This window comes from Sturnus vulgaris, chromosome 1 (assembly GCF_052056855.1).
Source record: "Sturnus vulgaris isolate bStuVul1 chromosome 1, bStuVul1.hap1, whole genome shotgun sequence".
In the NCBI taxonomy this organism is placed as follows: Eukaryota; Metazoa; Chordata; class Aves; order Passeriformes; family Sturnidae; genus Sturnus; species Sturnus vulgaris.
This window is the reverse complement of record NC_142243.1, coordinates 114149301-114171114: the sequence shown is the minus strand read 5'-3', so window position 1 is coordinate 114171114 and position 21814 is coordinate 114149301. Positions and strand designations below refer to the sequence as shown.

At 37.1% G+C, this 21814-nt stretch overlaps 1 protein-coding gene across 7 annotated transcripts in view; it reads left to right on the top strand.

The window, feature by feature from the left end:
- Window positions 1–21814, top strand: part of NOL4 (nucleolar protein 4) — a 189459-nt gene that overhangs the window by 121622 nt on the left and 46023 nt on the right. For 4 of the 7 annotated variants that reach the window (XM_014874349.2, XM_014874350.2, XM_088174651.1 and 1 more), the window contains 2 exons: window positions 19606–19785; window positions 20533–20724. In XM_014874349.2, coding sequence (XP_014729835.1) covers window positions 19606–19785; window positions 20533–20724 — 372 coding nt within the window. The remainder of the gene's footprint in view (window positions 1–19605; window positions 19786–20532; window positions 20725–21814) is intronic. The other 3 variants (XM_014874351.2, XM_088174645.1, XM_088174661.1) reach the window with 1 other exon arrangement.

Here is a 21814-nt window from a genome sequence, read left to right as displayed (position 1 = left end):
TATAAAATCCACCTCTATACATTCAGCTAAGTGTCCACCCTGCCTTCAGGAAATATGTAATATTCAGGTTTATGTAATACTGGAAGAAGATATTGGAATTCCTAACAGATCTAAATGAGTGACAAAACACTGAAGAGCAGAAAAATTTGCTGCATGAAGATGGAATTACCTTGTTGGAGATAAAGCAGCCATGACTTCATCACAGATCTCAGTGGTTATTGCCAACTAATAGATTGCTGTCTCTGGAAGGCAAATGTATCAAATGACTCAGCAGATGAAGCTTCTTTTTATGGGTTAGGTTGGAACTGAGATAAAACCTTTTTACAATGATTGTAACAAACCATTCATACGAAACTAGTAAATCATTACACAAAAATGTCTATATAAGGTAGGTGTTCTTTTCATAAATATATATACTAATGAATCTGAAAGTACATGAGGCATGATTGTGTCATTTAAGAGAATGGTGACAACTATTCCCTTCTGTTCAAAAGTTGAGTGGTTACGTTCTCTGGTTCTGTGAATCGGTAGAAGCGTCTAGAATGCTTAAAAAGCCAAAAGGGCTTTTAGCATCTCAGACTGCCAGTTGCCTGGCCTAAGCTTTTGAGAAATCTGGTCTGTATTTCACAGTCTTAAGTACTTAGCCCTGCATACAGATGGTTTGAGATATAAACTCCAGGACAATATTTTTACTGCACTCACTATGACAATTCAAGATCATTCTATTTAGTATAAGAGGTAAGTAGTTTTTAAGACCATATCTAAGCTCTGTGGAGATGATTCTTTATCTTCATTCCTTTTTTTTTTTTTTAATATTAAATTGGCAGGGAGTATGCTGTTTTGCTTTTAGCCTGTGTCTCCATTTCTGTGTTTAGATTTTGATTTTACTGGATTTTTTCATATTTAATGCTTATATTATGATGATGTTTACAGTACCTAGAACTTATAGTTGGGCTATTAATGTGAAATAGCAAATAAATAAAAATAGATTGTGTAAGTCTACTGTTCACTGTGAGATAGTAGTACTTTTCTATCCATGTAATGTAGGCAGTGTCAGTCATGGCAGCATTTTCTGAACTTTTGCTCCACTCTTTACTATTTTTTTCCTGGTTCAAGTTTTTGTCCTTGAAATATGTAGGATACTGCCATGTTAATTTTTACATTTGTCATTTAACATCTATAATTCATATAGGTAATACAAGTTTTAGGTTATTCTGTCTCTAATCAGATAATTCTGCATAATAACTTTATACAATATGAATAAGTTGTTTATACCTTCATCAATATTTGAATTGCTGGAGGTTCCTTTATCTTAATTCTATGGAGTTACATAGCACACTTGGGATTCTGAAAATACCAATAAAAGTAAATCAGCTTAATATTACATTGGTCCTGTGAGGCAAACATGTTCTACCACTGTCTACTGATTAGTAAATACATTAGTAAATAATTCCTTTACTTTCTCAAAGCAAATCAATCAATTTCTCCAGAAAAGCTGGAGAAGCCATTTGTTTCTTGTGTGTTATAGCTGAGCGTTAATCACAGTACGAATCCTTATCTCCAGATATTCCTGTTCAGTTAAGGTAAAGAGGCAGAGTCAACTTCAACTGAGTAGCCATTGGAAACTTTCCTCTGGTTTTATTAGCATAGCTAAAATTCAAATCAGTGTTTTTAAATGGTTGTTTTAACTGGGGCTTTGCTGGAACTGTGAGGAATACATTTTCACTGATGGTCCTGATAAATCTTTCCAGGCCTCATCATGAAAACACTTTTATGTATACCCAAGAGAGCTTATGGACTACATTATTAGTATTTGTGTGATTAAACCTTAATTGACCTAAAGTTGAATGCTTTACTTAGATTCAGTCATACAGCTTACTTGTATAGTGCATTTATATAATACAGAAGTTGGCAGCTGTGGCAATTCATCTTGGCTTTAGGCAGCAGAATGAGATTCAGTTGCATAGAGATGGCATTTGGTACCCTTGTAGGGAGACCAGGGTAATCTGTGCTCAACATAACCTCTCTGGAAGGATGTGTGTCTCACACTGGCCTTGTGTGAGCTTTGCCAGTACTGTACAGTGCTCCTGGAGCATCCTAAGATGGCAAGGGGGCTCAGTTGCCTTTCATCTCATCCTCTTGTTCCATTTCAGGCAGCCTTGTGCATTCATGCAGGCTCTGATCTCGACACTCGAGTAAGTTTGGAGTACGTTGGTACAAACTGCAGTTAATTCCACCTGCATTAACGCTGTAGTTTCTTTTATATGCCTCAGGATAGAAGACAAACATTTAGCCTCTGAACTTCTCTAAATGTGTTTCAGAACATGATTCTGGCCTCGCAGAGTTGAAATACAGCCATTAATGGATACAGCCATTAATTTGTTGATATAACTTACTACTGAGTATGCAGCCCAGAGTGGGAGAACTGCAGGAGGATGAGCCTGCAGAAGTGGTAGAATATAATTGTCTGTAGCTATTTAGTGTTTTTTTAAAATAATTTTAATTATGGAAAAAAAAAGAGTCAAAATAATAATAATTAAAATCACTGAAGCATGGGACTTCAAATCTGGAGTTTCAATTTATTGCATGAAATAAGAGTATGTCTGTGCATTTGTGTACCTCTATAAAGCAAATTGTTTCACTTCCTCCTTAAATGTTGATTCTTACCATACAATCTTTATTCCACAATGCTGTACTTCATAAAGCTTGCTTTGCTGAGAGCTCTCCTGGTTGCTAAATTTATGTCCTACTTAATAGACTTGCGTACTTTTCTTGTGTTTCTGGCAAATGCTTTTGATAGTGTGCCTTAATACAATGCCTTCAAATTACAAGCTCTCTTTCCAGCAGCCCAATTTCTAAAACTCATATGCTTCACCCATCAAAGCCATGTGTACACCAAGAGAACCTGCAGTAACATACACACACCATTGCTGGTGTTACAGCAGCTGGGCACAGTGTTTGCCATTCCCTGTGTTTTGGGTAAGTGTTAACTGGAATGTGTAACAGAAAACACAGATTTAAAAATTAAGAGCCTCTTTACTTTAAAAAGCAAGCAATATACAGAGGTGAGGGCCAAAATGAACATTTCTTAGTGCTCTGACTCTTACAGTGCTCTGCAAAGTCCTTCAGCTGCAGGTCAGAGGTGGAGTGTGCAATAGACTCCTTCCTTCCTTCTTCTTTGAAAGGGCTTTGTCACCAGGACATGACATTTTCACTGCCATGCAGCCATTTTAGGCCTCCACTTCATCTGCCTGTTCCTCCTAATTGGCACAAATTACTTAATATTATTACCTCTGTCTCCTGTAGCATTGTGAACTCCATCTTAATCACCCTTGCAAGTTAATCCAAATCAAGTGTATTGTGCTTTGCTATGTAATTACTTATTGAGAAAATTAAGCTCAAAAAGGGATCCACTCTGTATGGTGATATTGTCTTTGTACGGGATTATCCCAACAGATGATCTCATGATTTCCAATATCTCTTCTTATACTTCTGCCAGAGGTGGAAGTTTACTGTTACCTCTGCTACAGTATATGAAAGCAACAACTAACAGAGGAGTCAGAAAAGTTGCCCATTCAAAACTTAGTTCATGGTCTCGCCTTAGTTCAGTGACTTTTTCTTGTAGTTGCTCATTTCAGAAAAAACCCCCAAACCACTCAGAAAGATAATTTATTGACTAGAACAAGTGGTGAGATTGGCAAGAGTAGAAGACATTTCCTATCTGATATTGTGAGCATGCGTTACAGGTCACTGCTTTACTTTTGATAAAGTATCAGAGGGAGGAAAAATTCTGAAACTGAGGAAAAAAAAACATACAAGGTTATGGAGACTTGATGTAGCCAATGGCAAGGCAGGGCTGCTGGCAGCAGCAGGTCCCAATGACCAGCAGACAAGCAAGAGGGGATGTGCAGGTCACAGCTCAGGGCAGGGAGCAAGCCAGGAGCAGCCTGGTACATTCTCATGGTACAGCTCAGCTTCAATGGGGCTCCTGGGAAGGGGCACAGAAGTGGGGGTCCCAGGAGAAGTGGTCAGGAAAAATAAAGTGCAATAGTGCAAGGTCCTGATGAGGGTATGTGTTAATGACAGAAAGTGTAAGAGCGTTTTAAGTGGCCTTGGCACTATTAATTACAGAGCCCATTCCTCTCTCACGTGGGAGAACTTGTATTTACTCTGCAAGGGCAAATTTCCATGGGCTGTGCTCAGGCCACAGCTGCATATCTTACAAACTAGAGATGTTTTTTTGACTTTGGTGGAAGGGCAGATATGGGTAAGGAAAAGGATAGCATTTAATTTCCAAAATTAATGTGCCTCACTAATCCTACCCTAAAGCCTTTCATCCTACCAGGAAAAAAAAAAAGCAGACAACATCTTACCTTGAATTAGTTAATTGAGGGCAGTGCAGTTTCCAGCAATGAGATCAAGTGAAGGACCAACCATTTTTGGTCTGCAAAAGTGAACGTGTAGTGTTTCCATAGCTCCAATTATGTAAAGCCTATGAAACGTGATCTCTGAAAAACGTAAGGCAGAAGCTTAAATTTGGGTCCTTTGATGGGTTGTTTATCTTTCCCCAGGATTTTGAAAGCCTGAATGTTAAATAGTAAATTTTTTTAATTTCAGTTTACAAACGTGGGGGTTTGCAGTTTTAATAACAGCTAAGATTGTCCTGAAACTCATGGGGAACTTTGATTAAACATGTAATGCCAAATTTATTAGCAATTAAAAACTACTGGATGGTCCATTTGTCACCCATGTCATAGAACAAGGCCTTGGAAGGCAGTGCATTAAAAGAAATATGTCTGTGCACAGACATTCTGTTCTTACATTAGTTAACCTATCACTCTCATAGGTTTATTAAACAGAAGCACCTACTTGGAAAGTTGAATCTTTTAAAGAACATAATCTTTTCAAAAGTCTTCTGTGAAAGTGATTTCATGCTTTTAGCAGATTTTGTATAATCATCAATTTATATTTTTTGCCTTCAGTCAAGTTGTAAGGTTAAATTATGTTAAATAAATAAAAAATATGATCTCCATACTTATTCAATACTTTGAACTTCTTAATAATGCCATTTGTACACATATCCAGAAAATTAATAGTGTATTAGAGCACATAATGCTATGGAAGTGGCTAATAAATATGGAATTCTTCTCTGTATGGATACCTCCTACACACCACTTTGAAATTCATTCTACCTAGAGCCATAATTTGTTAGATCTTTTCAAAATATAGCTTTCCATAAAAATACATTTAGATGCAGAGTGTTATTTAGAGATTTTATGCCAGACAGTTCCTGTTTTACTTATGTCCCAGGTAAAAAATATTTTTTAAAATTTTGTCTGCCAGGAAAATTTTATGCAAAAAAAGTCCTGATTTGCTATCCATATGGTGCAGTTTATTCTATCAATGTGAGGTGTTTGTTGCTATTTGTTGTCTTGATTTTTTTTCCAAAGGGAGTGTTTTATGCTCTGTCAGTTTTTCTGTCCCTGAATAACCTTTGAAACTAATTTCACAAGGTAGTTATCTTGACAATGTGGAGGTGCTATGAGCTGTGAAAATCTGCATTTAGCTCAAGTAGAAAGACAGATTGCTGTTTTCATGAGGGAATTGGACTTTTGAGACGCAGATACTGCTTGGGCAATGAGTGATCTCCCAGCTTGCCACAAGCAACAAACTCCTGCCCTCTAAGAGTGAGAGAGATGTGGAGTGAAATGGAGAATGCAGGCTGGAGGGACTTGGGGATCTAGGACATACATCTTTAGGATGTCAGGTTTCTTCAGTTCTACTTTTTGAAGATAAACTGTTTTATATATATACTGGATATCTCTGTGTAGGAATCAGTGAGCAAGTATTAAAGCTACTCCTTTACAGGACTTGTAGAGGTAAGCTGTGACTGCCAGCATCAGTCATGTCTCTGTATTTTGTTTGTTTCTTATGGTACTGTTGAAAGCATATAATACACAGAAAAATTCAGTGTCTTGAACTCCTATCATCACATTCATCTAAAAACACTACTACTGGAGTTGCAAAATTTCTTGACAAAGCCAAAGAGGTCGTGTTTGCCAGAGAAAACCAGTTTCTAAATTCTTCCACTGCTTGTGTTGTGTTACTTATTAATAATGGAAAACAAAGCTATTAGCATCCTATGCCACATGTGAACACATCCTTGTGCTCCAATAGAGGCCTATCACAGGTATACACTAGGGAAAGGAACTTTATTAAGTTATCCTTGCCTTTCAGTTTTTAAAATTCCTTCCTGCTCAGAAATTTATAAAGCCTGCTCAGGTTTTCTGGTCCGTGACCTGGCTGCACAACAGAGCAGAACCAATGTCAGTTCCAGTGACAGCGATGGGGGAATGTTCACAGAAAACTCTTCTGTGCCTCTTGTATTTGAGCTTAGTAAAATGCAACAAGTGAGAGTAACATTCTGTATTCATGCTCTATAAGGATCTCAGCCCGCAGATCACAGCACTGCATGTCCTGAGCTCAGGTAGGGCTCTTTGAAATAGGAGACTCATGAGCACACAGTGTAGGCAGTTGCACCACGAGAGGGGGGCCACTTTCTAAAAAGAGATACATAGATGAGTTCCTCTAATTTTTAAAAATGTATTCTATTTTGGCTTCCTCTTTGTTCTTTAAATTTCATCTATGGAAGCTAAGGATACAACAGTAGTCATGCAAAATAAGAAAGCAAATAGAAATTGACAACAACCTATAAAATATTAGTCTAGCTCAGATCCAGATTTAAAGTTTTCAGCTAGTTCTCTTCATGTGATAAGCTGACTAATCTTAAGATCAAATCCCTTTTCCCTGAATTTAGTGGCAGGATGTGGAAGATTAAATAATTTGGGTTGAAGAATGATACAAAGCAGTTTCTATAGCTGTAACTATAAAACTATAACAATAGTTCTCCATAGTCAGGTATTGAGTTACAATATCAATATGAGAAAATGCACTGTATGCTCTGATTTATTCAATTTTTCTGGCATAATTCTAGCTGGTTTTCCTCACAGAATTCTTCCTCTACAAGAAGTTGGATTGAATGTGGTCTTTGGCAAAGGTGGAGTTTTACCAAATAGGATTTTTTTTACTCAGCTTTATACTCTGCTAGGGGAATTCTCCATTGCAGGGCAGTGTTTTAGTTAGCTAAAGTGAATGCATGTAACTAAGTGGTCCCAGTATTTACAACTCAAAATATCTTTCCTAATAGAAGGTAAATATTGTTTATTGTAAATGAGTTTGAGCCTTTATAGACCAAGTCTATTAGATCACCTTCGAAATTTCAGTGCTGCTTGATGGCTGTATGGTTCCCTATAACTGAGCTCCAAGTACCAAGTGACAGAACCATTTTGCAGTAAACAAAGTTTATTCAACTACAAGAAGTCACAGAGAGTACTGAGGCATGGAATCAAGCTCATTAAGTGCAATTTCCTTTCTAAACAGCTGCTGTTCTAAGAGCTTACAGTATGCCATGCTGTCCTAGAGGAACCTAGCTGATTCTCTTCTCACAAGCCTGAGAGTTTAACAGGCAGCATATAAAACCTCAGGGCTCATTTATGACCAGGCCAACTGAAACAGCTCACTTTTGTATCAAATATATACTAATGTTTTTACAAGCTGGAAAGTCCTGTACCATCTTGGGCAGGTAAGATTATGGCTTAGAAGGACATTTTCTGATTTCTTCAGGATGATATTATAAAAGCTACCACCCAATAGAGGTATTTAATGATATTGGTAGGAGTTTAGGGAGCTACCATGACCTGACTCCTCTGGGGAAGAGCAATGCTCTTCAACAAAACTGAGTTGTTTGCTAGAATTGGCTGCCTCAGTAGTCAGGTTTAATGCTTTTCATAATATTGTCCTCCATTCCCCACCCCCAAAATGTCAGACCATGTCTAACAGAAGCACAGTCAATGTAGATTTAGAATGGAAAGATTCTTTTGTTGTTTCTGTTTCTTCCTGGTCTTTTTGTGTAGTCCTAAGGGTACATTGAACTGGAGAACTAATAGGTAGAAACTGCCTTTATGAGGAATTCTCCTGCAACATTCTCATGATTTCTGTCCTGTGATAATCTCAAGCAATGCCTATGGCTTACTCTTATGATAAATGTTTTATTTATCCTTGCCTAAATAAAGAGGGTCAAATTAGATGCATTTCTTACAAGATTTACTTGATTTACGAGATACATTTCTTTAAGATTTATTTTTGGTAGATAAGTAGGGAACTAATCAGTAATTTATTCCATCAGTTTCAGCTACAGACATCTCAGCTGCTCCTCTCTTACTCAGACTATTACAGACTAGGAACAGGCCTCCCCTGTCTTCATCTGTCCCTTTCTGATTGGTCTCAAGTTCTAAATCTTCCCACCTGGTCCTTAAGCAATAATTAGGGCCATTAACCTCTGTCTCCCAGGGCTATTTACTGGGACAATCCAGCTGATTTACCTCCAGTGAGGTTTTTAAAGCTTTCTAAAGATTGCTCTTATAAGCAGATAGAAGTAAAAGGCCAAAAGGAAAAGCAAGAACAAGCATTCTCAAATCGTACCCTATACTTCTCACTAGGCAGTATGCTGCTCCTCTCCCTCATGTGCAAAAGAATTGTATTGTGGCTCTGCTGTGTTCCTAGTTTCCCCTTAGAAAAATCAGTCTTTAATATGTCATCTTATTACTATGATCAGTTGTAAATGGCTGTTCATTACTGTGCAGATTCTTTTGGGTTACATTCCTGTCATTAATCAATTGGTTTGCTTTTTTTCCTGAGTCCATCTCTCAGTATATTACTGTTACTGGTTTTGTTGTTGTTGTTGTTTTTCCTTTAAACTGTGCTTCTGAAGATGTAAATGATTGGTAAGGAGAGAAACAGTGATAGGACTGTCTCCTCTCACCTATTCTGGCATAGGACTGTCAGGAGTGAGCAACACAAACTGTAGGAAGGAGGACCTAAAATTCTCATAAATGATGGAGACAGACGAGTTGGAATTGCCTCTTCCACTGCTTCCATTGATTGATTTTAATCTCCCTCCCAATTATTTGTACTTATGTTATGCTCAGACTGGAAAGGAGAAAGGTGTGAGAAATTATGAAATGCTGTTGTGTAGGAATGAACTAGGAAGAGGAAATCAGCATGGGGAAAAACTTATGATGAATTCAGAAAGAGTACACCAAGGCCCATTGTTAAACCATTTTCCTCTCTCATCCCAATCATTGCTTCTAACTTTTGCTATGTTTACTATGTTCTTCCTTCTCATATGAGTTAGGATACAAAATGCTGCATTTCCTTCTGTATTAGAAAATACAGGTGCACAGCTCAGCATATAACTATGTGTTTAATAAGTCCAGCTGCTGTGTGGCCTGAGACAGACACTACAGGGAGTTGCTGAGCTCCTGGACATCAAACAGGACTCTTTTGCCAGAGTCTTAACAAGGAGGGGAAAGAGGCACCCTTTGTTGCCTTCTTTCTCTTTAGCTAGTGAAAACAAGTGCTGCCCTTGCTGTTTGCTATTCTTATGGCACACAAACCCTTCAATGATCTTGTGTTATTATTCCTGCATCTGCCAATGCTGTCGGTCTCTGGAAGTGTCTTTTGAAACTTTGTACAACCTGGAAGCCTCTTGTGTAATTTCCATCTCTAGGTTTTCTAGGATACAAGATGGACAGGAGAACAAGGTGAATGTCAAAAACCAAAAATAAGTATTTTCTTCTGGATTCCTGATATAACTCAAACTCTTTCATTTGCATATGTGTTTGCTCTCTGGGAATGCTCTGTTGCTTTCAAGGAGTAGAAAACTGCCATGGTAAGGAATGTGAGGAAGAAAAAAACCAGTGAATTAAAGGGGCAGGTACAAAGCCTACATTCTCTGTGGTCATAGTTCTCATAGCAAGATTTCACCTGTAGTCATAGCTTCAAGGGGTGTTGTTTATAAATAAACACATAGTTTCCAAGTGTAGGCTCTTACTTTGGGACTTGAGGAGATAGCCTTATGTTTTGTAGAACTGTGGAATGATTTGACTTGGAAGGAACCTTGAAGGTCTTCAACCCCCCTGCTGTGGACATGAGCACCTTTCACTTGACCAGTCAGAACTCCATTGTACCTGGCCTTGAGCATTTCCAGGGATGGGGCATCCACAACTTCTTTGGGAAACATTTTTCAGTGCCTCACCATCCTCACAGAATTTTTTCTTAATACCTAATCTAAAGCTACTTTCTTTTAGTTTGAAGCCATTCCCTCTTGTCCTGCCACTACATGCCCTTGTAAATAGTATTTCAATCTTTCCTGTAGGCTCCCTTCAGGTACTGGAAGGTTGCAACTGGGTCACCTCAAAGCCTTCTCTTTTCCAGGCTGAAAAAACCCAATTTTCTCAGTCTTTCTCCATATGAGAGGTGCTCCATCCTGTGATCAACTTGGTGTCCCTCTTCTGGATTCACTCCAATAGGTCTATGTCCTTTTGTGACTGAAGAAGAAAACAGGTTATTGAACTCTTGATATCATAGCTTAAATTTATGGTAAGAGGAAGGAGAGAGAAATTTAGGGAGGAAGAAATGAAGGGAATAGTATCAGAGACTAGAGAAGAAATCAAGAAGAGATTGAAGCAAAAAAAGAACTAAAGTCATGATGAGTCAAAGATAAAGAATGAAAAGATTTAGGAGAAAGCAGTGTGGAAAAAAATGGCTGAACCTGAACCAAAGGGCACGAACATAAAGAATAGCACAGAAGGAAAAAAAACATTACACCAGTTTTCTAGTTAATTGTAGATGTCTGACAAGTCACCTATGACCAAACCAGTGAATTGCATGTGCTCTGTATTCCCTGCTTTTATTCCTCACTGCTAAAGTGAGGAAAAGGATTCTTCTTAGGTTTTCCAGCAGCAATATACTCAAGATTAAAACAGAGCATCCAGTGAAGCTGTGTTGACAAGAAACCCTGCTCTTCTGTATTTATGACATTATTTCCTTACATACAGATACTCGCAATAAATTAAAATCATAGAAATAAAACAGTAAGCTTAGCACATTTAAACTACTGCTCAAGAAATTATATCACTCCTGTATCTTACTTCTGGTTTTTGCTGACATTGGCTTCTTACCTAAGTCAGACTTCAGAGGCCATTGCAATATTCAGTAGCTACCTCTGTTTTGACAGCTGGCAGCAGTTTGAATTATTTTCAAACAGTACAGGTAGCACTGTTGGTCAGTAAGTGGGATCTTTAATGGATAGACTGGGTTTTGTCAGGGATTCTGCTGTTCCCTTGATGGAGAGTTAGATCTCGTCTGTTTTATCCTTGTTGACATGTTTATATCTTAAACCTCTGTCAGTTAGACAAGGACAGGCTGCTAAGAGGGGAGTGAGAGTCTTGGGACCTACATTGTAATTGTCATTGTGATATTCAGGTCTTAGAAATGTTTTGCCTGCATTAGAGGTTTCATTCTCAATTTAAATAGAATGAGAAGAAATTAATAATCCAGTGTTTTTGCAAAATATTTTGTAACTCTTACCAGCCAATTGTCCAACAATTAACCAAAGAATTGCTGATTAAAAATGCTCATTACCCATTACCTGCCTGTAATGTGAACCTTAGTAATCACTGAAATATATCCCCTAAGAAAAATATTCACTAATCCTCATATAAACTGCTGCTTTTTCATTTAAAAAGGAAAATGAAAGCCCCCAAACCCTTAAAAAGGGAAGGGTGTAGAATCTGGGTGGAAACTGTAAAGAGTTTTGGCAAAATTTCACCAAAAATTGGAAATGATAGTTTTCCATTAGAAGTTTTAGGTTGATGGATTTTGCCAAAGGCACAAGAACTATGTGGAGGTCCCTCAGGCTCTTGGCTTTGCTGAGCTATGATACTACCTGCAAAATATGCTATTATTATCCTTAGAAACTCACTGATGAAGTGGTCCTAACTTTGATAATAAAGCAAGGTCTTTTTTCTTTTTTTTTCTTTTTTTTTCAATGTAAGCTCCTAAAAGAGTATAAATTAATTCAAATCTTCTGGTTTGATTATGGGTATACTATAGAAAATGTTTAAATACTCTGTTGGCACACAGTTTGCAGAAATCCAGAAATGTGTGATGGAGCTTTCCTATGTGGCAACCTGTGTTTCTCAAATTCTCAGAAACTCTGTCAGATCCTTTTAGAGCTTTAAAGTAGCAGTGTATATTTCCAAAAATAATTTAATCTTTTATTTGAGTCTGTCACCATTTCGGTTTGACTTTTCAACTCCCACAAAGGACATTGTATTTTTTCCAAAGACACAGCAGCCACATTTTGCAATATGACTAGTTATTGGTGGTTATATAACTAATTTCTTTTAGTATTTAGTTGAAAAAGTCTGTCTTCCTACATCAGTGACAGGAGTTCTAGAAGTTCATTAATAAGACGACTTTGTAAAAAAAAAGCTATTTAGCAGCTAAGAAGTAGGCAAGACTCCTGCTCTGTTAAATCAGCTCTGCTCTGGTACTCTCAATACTGGTCTACTAGGGTGATTTGGAGATACTTATTCTGATTCCCTCAAGAATTGTCCTCCTCTAGAATGGCTGGGGAAGGAGCAAGAGCTTTCCTGAAGATGCCCAATCAGGTAATAAGAGATTGGTTGTGGAAAAATTAGAAAGAAGCTCTTTAAACTATAGCCTATAAATATACTTTATTCTTCTACTTGACTGAGAATTCTCAGTTGCCTCTCTGTTTTTACTCTCTACTTAATTTTTGAGGTTATTTCTATTAGGGTATTTTGATGTTCATCAATACCAGTGGGGGTAGACCTAGGCCAGACTGTATTTTAGCTAAAAGGAGAAAATAGCACAGGAAGATATGTGTTTCAGGGGGTCTTTCAATTATTTCTTATCTTTCAATTATCCAAACTTCTATTTATCCAGATAAACCCAATGGAATGAAAGTGTCTGGGTAATTTATACTTTCCTTATGGCTAAGAAATGTGCTTCTGTTGAAAGGAATATTATAAGCAAACATAATATGGCATAGATTGGAAAATTACTGAGAAAGAACGAGCAGATTAGAAAGAGTCGGTGTTCTCTCAGGGCTGTAAAAACAATCAAGCTGGAGAGAAGACCATGTCAAAGATAATTCAGGAGAAAAATATTTTTATTTCTTAGTTCCTGTTGTAAATAACTGAACAGTTTGTTTCTGGAAGTCACATCGTTAACACAGAGCAAACGAAAAAGATCTTTTAATATTTCAGTGTAATACAAGTTTTGTGTAAAAAAATCCTTTAAAATTTAACACTTAATATGTTAGATAACGCTTTTTAAGAGTCAAATCTATGAAATTCTAACTTTCAGTGCTCCATTCTTCCCATAAAAATGCTGTTGTCCTCATGCTCCAAATAGCAGAATTGCACACAATGATGCCTTCCCATTATCAAGGGTGAAATTTTATAAAGGAGCTGGAAAGGCCAATTATGGTGTAACAAAGGGAGCAAACTAGTCATAGTCAGATGCAAAGATATGGGTAAGATGAACAAATATGTGAGGAGTTTATAAAAATGAGGTTAATTGGATCTTGAAATAAATAGTGAGATGCTGGAATTGTATTTGGGAATTCAGTCTTCTCTGTAATGAGAAGAGATGGACAGTAAAGTTCCACACATGTGACGTTATGAAGATTTAAAGGGGCCATGAAAAAGGATAATAACAGTAAAGTCTGGAAGATAGAAAGCATAGGATTTAAGAGAGGTTGTGGAAAGAAAATGGCTTATTAATACAAAATAATAGAGAGTCGGATTTCTATCTATAAAACCTGATAGCGAATTCCTTAGGATAATAGCTGAACCTGAGTATTCAGTTATGCTTCCTGCCTTCTATTTGAATTGAGGAGAAGAAATTAGGAATGTTTTTATTTATGGTTTCAAGTATTTCAATAACAAAAGGGCGTGCATATGCCAAAAGAATTTTATGTTTTGTTTGTGTTATTTATATTACATGTATTATAGATTTAATGGAAAAAATAAAACCAAAGCCAAACACAACTACCTCCTGTAAACAAGTTCCCTGCTATATGGAGAACTCACAGTTTGCACAGGAATGAAGTGGAACTCTAAAAATGCAATATTAATTTTGAATATATTTTTAAGGGAAAGAGTTATGACATGAATTTTCCCTTAACCTTTCAGGCTTAACTTTTAGATTTTTTTAATATGTCAAATAAAAGGCATGCTTTTCACTCATCCCAGTTTACCAAAAGCTATTTTTTACGCATTTTTCAAAAACTTCATCACATGTAGAGTCAGTTAAAACTGTAAATGTGAAAAAAAATTAAAATAATGTTCTAATTTAATTGATAATTTTGGGGGAAAAAGGATCTTCAAAGCAATCAAACCTGTTATCAGAATATTCTAATTGCTTTCTGTGTCATAGGAAAGTTGCTATAAAAATATGTGTACACAATAGCACATGGGAAAATTTACAGAAAAGCACATAATTTGCAAGAGTAATTGCTGAAATTGTAGACTTTTGTGTATTCAGTGGCAGAGAGGGAAATACTGAAATGCAGGAAAAGGAAGAAAGGTCTGGGTGTGCAACTGGAGGCAAGCAGAATTCTGTCAGCTCTAGAATATGGTTTTATGCATTTAAAATATTTAAATATGTAACTTTTAAAGACATGGAGGCAGATTTCTAGAAGAGAATCATGTATAGCCAGTGGAGTGTTTTCATCTCTGCCTGCCTCCTAACCCCTTTTCCCTTTCCTTTTCCCTTTCCTTTTCCCTTTCCTTTTCCCTTTCCTTTTCCCTTTCCTTTCCCCTTTCCTTTCAGCATGGAGACCTGTGCTCCTGTCTTGCCCGCTCTCCAAACATTCAAATCTCTCTTGCTCACAGGAGTTCAGTGGTTTTATGAGTGTCTAATGTAACAACTGAAAGAATCATACACTACTCAAATAGATGTCAAACTCTCTTAACTAAATGTAAATGTAAAATGTAATGTGGATGTGAAAAATGAAGCTTCGTTCAAAAAAAGATAATTGCCATACTTCTATCAGAGGCACCTTTCCCTGAAAAGGTGGGGTCTCTTGTTCCATGTTGGCATTTGTATAGTCACAAAAATATGATTTTTCCAGTTTTTTTCATTTCAAATACCCTCAGTAATTAGCTTTCTATCGCTGAATAAGTTTTGGTTGGGTGATTAAGCACCATCTTTGTACACTCACTGGGGCAGCCAGGAGTCTCTACTGGGCCAAGCTTCCTGCAATGAGTACATGTGGCACCGTCCTCCAAACCCTATTTGATGGCCATACACCAGTGAAGCACTGTGGTAGACTTCATATTTTTAAATGTTATGGATTACTTCTGCTTTAGTCCTCCTAAAATAACAGCATGATTTCTGTTGGCAGCTGGGGGGTTTCTCCACTGCTGTCCTTTGCATTTTTGGGGTATTCTTCTGCAAATACAAGGGTAAGGTTTTTCTGCTGTAAGCATGCTAGAAATTGATCAAACAATAAAGTAATATATTTTCGTAGAAAGGCTGCAAATGAAATACATTTTGGAGTTTTGAGAGTTGCTCTTTGAGAAGGTTTCAAATCAGATGGAAAACATCCAGAACAGATCAGTAAGAATTATTAGGAGTCAGGAAAACATGGGTTTCACAGCATAAATTAATTTCTTGGGAAGAGAAGATTGAGGGGAGGGGACATGATGACCACACCTTTCCTCCATTGCAATCCATGGTAGATACATGATAAAGAAACAGGCTTAGTACATTTATGAAAGTGAGAGGTTGGTCTTAAAAATATTTTAATAGTTCTGAAGACAATGAAACAGTGGTGCGAGTTGTCTGAGGGATGCATGGCATCTCTGTCACTGGAAGTCTTAAGATAAAAACTCGAAAAGACAGTGGTCAATACTGACCATCTGACCTGGTTCTGGGGCAGCAAGATAAAGTAGATAATACTGTGATGAACTCCCAGGTCTTCTGTTGTATGATTTGACTTCAGGTGAATGTTGTTGCTGACTTGTAATGTTTCAGAAAGAGGTTGGTATTTCATGTCACAACCTCCTAAAAACAGGTTGTTAGGCATGAACCTTTACTTTCATTTTGATGGATTTGCCTAGTCATTATTGCAAGGAAGAGATTAAAATAATGAACTCAGAACCTTCAAGAAAGGGCAAGGACAAAGTGGTCAGAATATAAATATCAGCATCTCAGTACTTTTAAGACAGCTTGATAATCATCTAAATGTTTGGGGAAGGAAATAATCTTGCCCTTAGCCTTGGCCTCATTTGTTCTCACTGAATAATTTCTCATTGCTGTCACTTTTTTCTCCAACCCTGAGTTTTTAAACACAAAACACTCACCTGTGAAACATCTTCCATCTACTAATGCTTCCACTCCACCAAGATTTAATCTTTCATTGCTATCAACAGAGATGTGTATGCTCCCCTCCATGCTCATATTTTCCTGTCAGCACAAAGGTTTTTGCTTTCAGGTGGTGAACTGGAGCCAAGAACTGATTCGTGTCTTAAGCAAACTGGCAAATATTAGGAAAAAAACAAATCCACAAACAAAACCAAAACATTTTAACCAGGTTCACTTCTTCTGTCTAGTTTACTGCAGAAAAATAAAACATAAAATGTATGTGTCAAGGTCTGTTCAGGAATCGGAATGAGCATGTTTCTGTCTGTCAAAGGTGGGAGGTGTCCTTTTGAAAGGACAGTGCAAGACCTAAAATTGGATATCATGTACAAAGTACGAGTTGTCCTCTGCTCTCCCACCCCCTTGTTTAGCATTGCAGCTGCTTAATAGAGTAGCAAAAGGAAATCCTTATTGGCTTTTCCACAGCTGCAGGATCAACACAAGTGAGAGATGTGTCTTCCTTCTCTGAATCAATATTCACCTGTGTAGAAATACAGAAAGGTAGAAATTTTGCTCTTAACTGAGCTTTTGCAAACTCAAAGTGAGCTTTTTTCTTCCTCAGTTTGCTAATGAAACAGCTAGGAGAAAAACACTTCTTTTTCCTAGTACTGTACATAGTCTTCAAATTCACAGTGAATAAATATGGATTCGTGCCATGCAACTTTCTCAGACTGCTATTTCCCACAATCCATTTAAGATGCTAAAGTTGTTGTTTAAATAAAAACTATAGAGAAGATGTTGGACAAGACTCTATATGCAACGCTTTATTTAGAAAACAAAACAAAACAGAACAGAACCAAAATCCAAAAAACCACCCTGACTATTGCGTTTTTGATAGAAATACTTGAGCCATTTTGGCCTGAATTTGTTTCCTTCACAAAAGGAAATCTCAACCTTGGTGCATAATTTATGGTCTTGGCATCCAGCCGAAACATATGTACATACTGAAATCAGTTTTGCATCTGTTTAACTGTGTGCACATGAGTAGTCTAATTGGATTTAGTCTGATGAAATGACACATGCAAGATCAAGTGTCTGCACAACAAGGATTTCAGTCAGTAGGTTTCTTTAGGGCAGCAGCTTCTATGCTTTACGTGGTGCCTAGCACATGAAATGGCTTTTTGATTATCTCAAAGCCTTCTGCATGCTATATAGCTGTAGTGATGGGTGAAACAAAGAACTACAGAAGAACAAATCCTGCAGCATAGGTCAGATCTTCTACTGCACAGCACTGAACAAAAGTAGCAATTAATTCATTGTAACTTTCTTTTTTTAAAAATGTCTTCTGACAATCTCTTCAGGTTGAAGGGAAATCTCTCCTTCCTTCATAACAGGCTACCCTGCAGCAGCTGTTGGCCAGATTAAACGCTTTTGCTTAAATATGCTAGAGACTCTGATAAGATACAGTCATCACCTCCTTTAGGACGGAACCTGAACTTATCTGACTGGGCAGCAATGTAGATACTCATCATCTTCATAAGACAAGCTATCAGGGTATCAAGAACTGGAGTTTTGTTTTTTCTGCTCTTGCAAGCCTTATCTTCTCATGCCATCTCACATCTGCCATCTTGAACCCTGGCTAATTTCTTGCCCCAGAAGAGGTGGTGCTGAGCTTGCTACTTGTTGAAGCTGCTTTTATCCAGAGGCTGGCACTTCTATTTTGTTCTGATGTTTTCTTACTCTTCCTATATCTGCTGTAAGGGTCTAGGGAATGAAGAGTGGTCTAGAGAATGAAGAGACTCAGGGAAGGGGATGAGAGAGACTGCAAGTTCTGATATCAGGAGCATTAGGGATTAAAAACTGGAACTCCAGGGGATTAGTACAGTGAGAATATAGTCTGGGGAGGATATATAAAAAAGGAAGGCTTGGAATATGAGTGCTGTTAAGGCAAGGCAAGTGACTAAAATTTATTGTGTATAGAAGACCAAAGTAAGATGAAAATGAAAATAGGAAAAGGAAAAAAGAGAAGCTGAAGTAAAAATATAAAGCAAAAAAATATACCTCATGAAAGAATGGTTTTGTTTGTATTTCCTTTCTACTTCACTGTCAAGATTCATTCTGTGGCTGGTGAAATACCCTGAAGTAAAGACAATTTTAGGAAGCTCAGGATGTGGTACAAAGCATGCCATTTGAAATGTATTTTCGTTTGAGGAATTATGCTCCTGACTTCTGGTGACATTAAGGGAGGAGGCAACTAAAAAAAATGTGTGAAATTTGTCATGTAGCACCTGATTCAGACTACAGAATGCTTTGAAGCCAGAGAGAAAAATAGTGAAATATTACAGCATTAAGATATAGAAATAAAATTTTGCTCTGATTGACCTAAATGTGAATCTGATGACTAGAGGAGATATTCTCTGATATTTTTGTGTGGCTGGGGAACGAGTTTGATCTTTAAGTTTTATGTTGTAGAATGTTGAATTGTAGAAGGCTTTTTGTTATTGATGCCTTTTTATGCTCTGCAGTTTGAAGTGTATGCACTGGGAACAGTAAACTGAGGACTTAATATTGCAAGGGAAAATGCACTGTATTAACTTTTGGTAATTGGAAAGTTTTGGTCCTATTGTGGATATACTGTACTGAGATGGTCATCTGTTTCATCCAACAAAATGAATTTCTGCTTAGGGGAAAGTTCTGAATGCTGATTTTCAAAGAGAAAATGGTTTTACTATATGATTCTCAGAGAGCATACAAAATGTAAACCTACACATCTCTAATTCATTCTGGGGTTTTGCAAGTGAAACTAGAACATAATCATCTCCTTATTTTGAATAAATTTTTGCATCTCTTGATAACATTTAATATTCATTGGATGAATAGCAGTGTTTCCTACTTGAATCCTCCTTGCCTTGAAATGTTTAAATTTTAATTCTTTGGAGTTTTGTTCAAATCAGCTATCCTTTATTTACATCTTGATTAATACAAAGAAGTTATTATTTATAAGAAACTTCTGTAGGTAGTACTTACACCAGGCTGTATGGCAAAGATTTCATGTTAACTGTAGTCATAGGTAATTATTTTGTTAATAGATTTACTGAATTTGCAGTTGGTCACATGTTTTTAAAGCATTGAAATTAATATAATTGTGCATTGTTTGCTCTTGGAAAGATTAGGAGCACTTTATGTTGAACAAAGTATAAAAAGAATTCATGGAATTCTTGAAATATTTACCAAGTATTTTTGATAAGTGAGACCTTATTTTTGCTAAGAATTTTTACAAGCATGCTCTTTTTTCTCTATTTTCAGTCCCCTGCACATAGCTATTCAAGCTATGACTCTGGCAAGAATGAGAGTGTGGGCAGAGGTGCTGAAGATCTGTCTCTGAATCGAGGAGATGAGGATGAGGATGACCATGATGAGCAAGAAGATCCTGAGAAGGTTAATGAATCAGATGGGGTAGAAGCTGAGCGACTGAAAGCTTTTAACGTAAGCCCTCTTGCACTCACCTTGTTTGCTTCTTCTATTCCTTTTGCATTGTTGTTTGTGGGTAAGTTTGACAATATTAAATGCACGTTAATTTGCGGGACTTATTTCAATCATCATTATTTTAATGCACATTAAACTCTTGCCAACAGACAACAGATTTGCTGTGTTTCATTTAGAATTTTGGGGCAGAGTGCCATCTTTACCAGTGAGGAAAACAAAGCTTTGTTCTGTATGTGTGCATGTGTGACTGTGTGTGTGGCTGTGTGGATGTGCATGTTCACCCATTGAATGGATAGAGGCTGTAGCTAGTTTTGTCAGGAGACCATTCTGGTGGTCAGCTGTTCTCTATTGCTTTCCCAATGTATATAATTATGCATGAAAACACAAGCAATTGTTCAAACAAAGAAAAAATGTGAGTCAGTTCAATAAAATGATTAGCAATCACAGCTTATTGTTAATAATGAAACTTAAGTAGTCCCTATTTTCACAGTCTGTTCTGGTTTATCTCACAAGTTCTGTATCCTCTAGACTATTCTTTTCTTGTCTATTTTTTTAAACCCAACCCACCCCCACCCCAAATAACCCTTTAAAGAACTGTTTGCTTTATATTTCTGGCTTCCCGTTACAAAGCTCTTCAGTGGATAGAAAAAAAAAAAATGTCTTCCTATCAGTATTCAAGCCAGGAAGCTAGGAAGAGAAGAGAGCTGCCCTCCAAACCCATCTCCTCTGTCTCCCTCTTGCCAACAGATGTTTGTCAGGCTGTTTGTAGATGAAAACTTGGACCGAATGGTCCCAATCTCTAAGCAGCCCAAAGAAAAGATCCAGGCTATCATTGACTCATGCAGGCGACAATTCCCTGAGTATCAAGAGCGTGCCAGAAAACGCATACGTACTTACCTCAAGTCCTGCAGGCGGATGAAAAGAAGTGGTTTTGAGATGGTGAGTTTTGACTTAAAACCCAGCCCTAGTTTCCATCAAAACCCCATATGTAAATCCATGGCACTATTTTGTTTTCATCTTAGCGTCTTTATTTTTTTGTTTGTTTAATTTTTTTTGGTAATACCAGGTCAGAGATTTCTTTTTCCCCTCCTTCATTCTTCCTGAATTTATTCCCCTCGATTTAAAAAGACATTAGAGTTCACAAAATGAACTAATGCAGATCTATAGGAAAGGAAGAACAAAGCAAGGCATAAGGAGGGAAACTGAACTATGGACTTTATAGTGACTTATTTCTTACTTTAAGTTACAGTTACAGATTTTTGCCTGGAAAAGTCTTGCTGTAGGATGGATTTTTTCTAAAATGCCTCTGCTAGCTGGATTCCAGAGAGCTCTGTAAAATTGATCCTGCTAGAGAAAGGCTATACTCAAGAAAATACCTGGTGTAGTAATGTCATAGTGGCAGTGGCTTTGGCTTTGGGTGTTTCCTTGTATGCCTTAGCCAATTACTTATCAGTGAAAGTTACTCCTTTGAAATCTTTCAGTTAATATATAGGTGTGCAAAACTTGTTTAATGGCTGTAAAACACAGACATCAAACTTACAACCTGAGCATCCCAATGGTTTAGTGTTTATAATTGAACCAAAACTCATGAAGATTATCATGGTATACAACTGACAGTGTTTTCAGACACAGTTATTTTAATATTACTCAGTAGTAGAAACATGGGTAAATAAAGTCTTCTCATTAATTGGAAGCTTCATTATCTCTAGAAATCGTTTGTATTCCAAAATGGAGGAAATTCAGAAGAAGCTAGATAGCTACACACCTTGTGTTTAATGTCTTAGCTATCTCTGGCCTTTAGATGACAACAAAAACACCTCATTGTTACAAATAGATATCATGTAGTGATTAAACATACCATTTTTTTTAATGGATCATCTGCAAACCCATGGATTACATTAAAAATTATTGGAGATGATTGCATTTTACTGTTTCTCTCTTTCTCTCTGTCTTTCTCTTTCCTGCAGTTTTTGCAGAATATTTATGAGTACCATATGTTGTTTAACATGGTAGCTGACAGTTAAAAGAA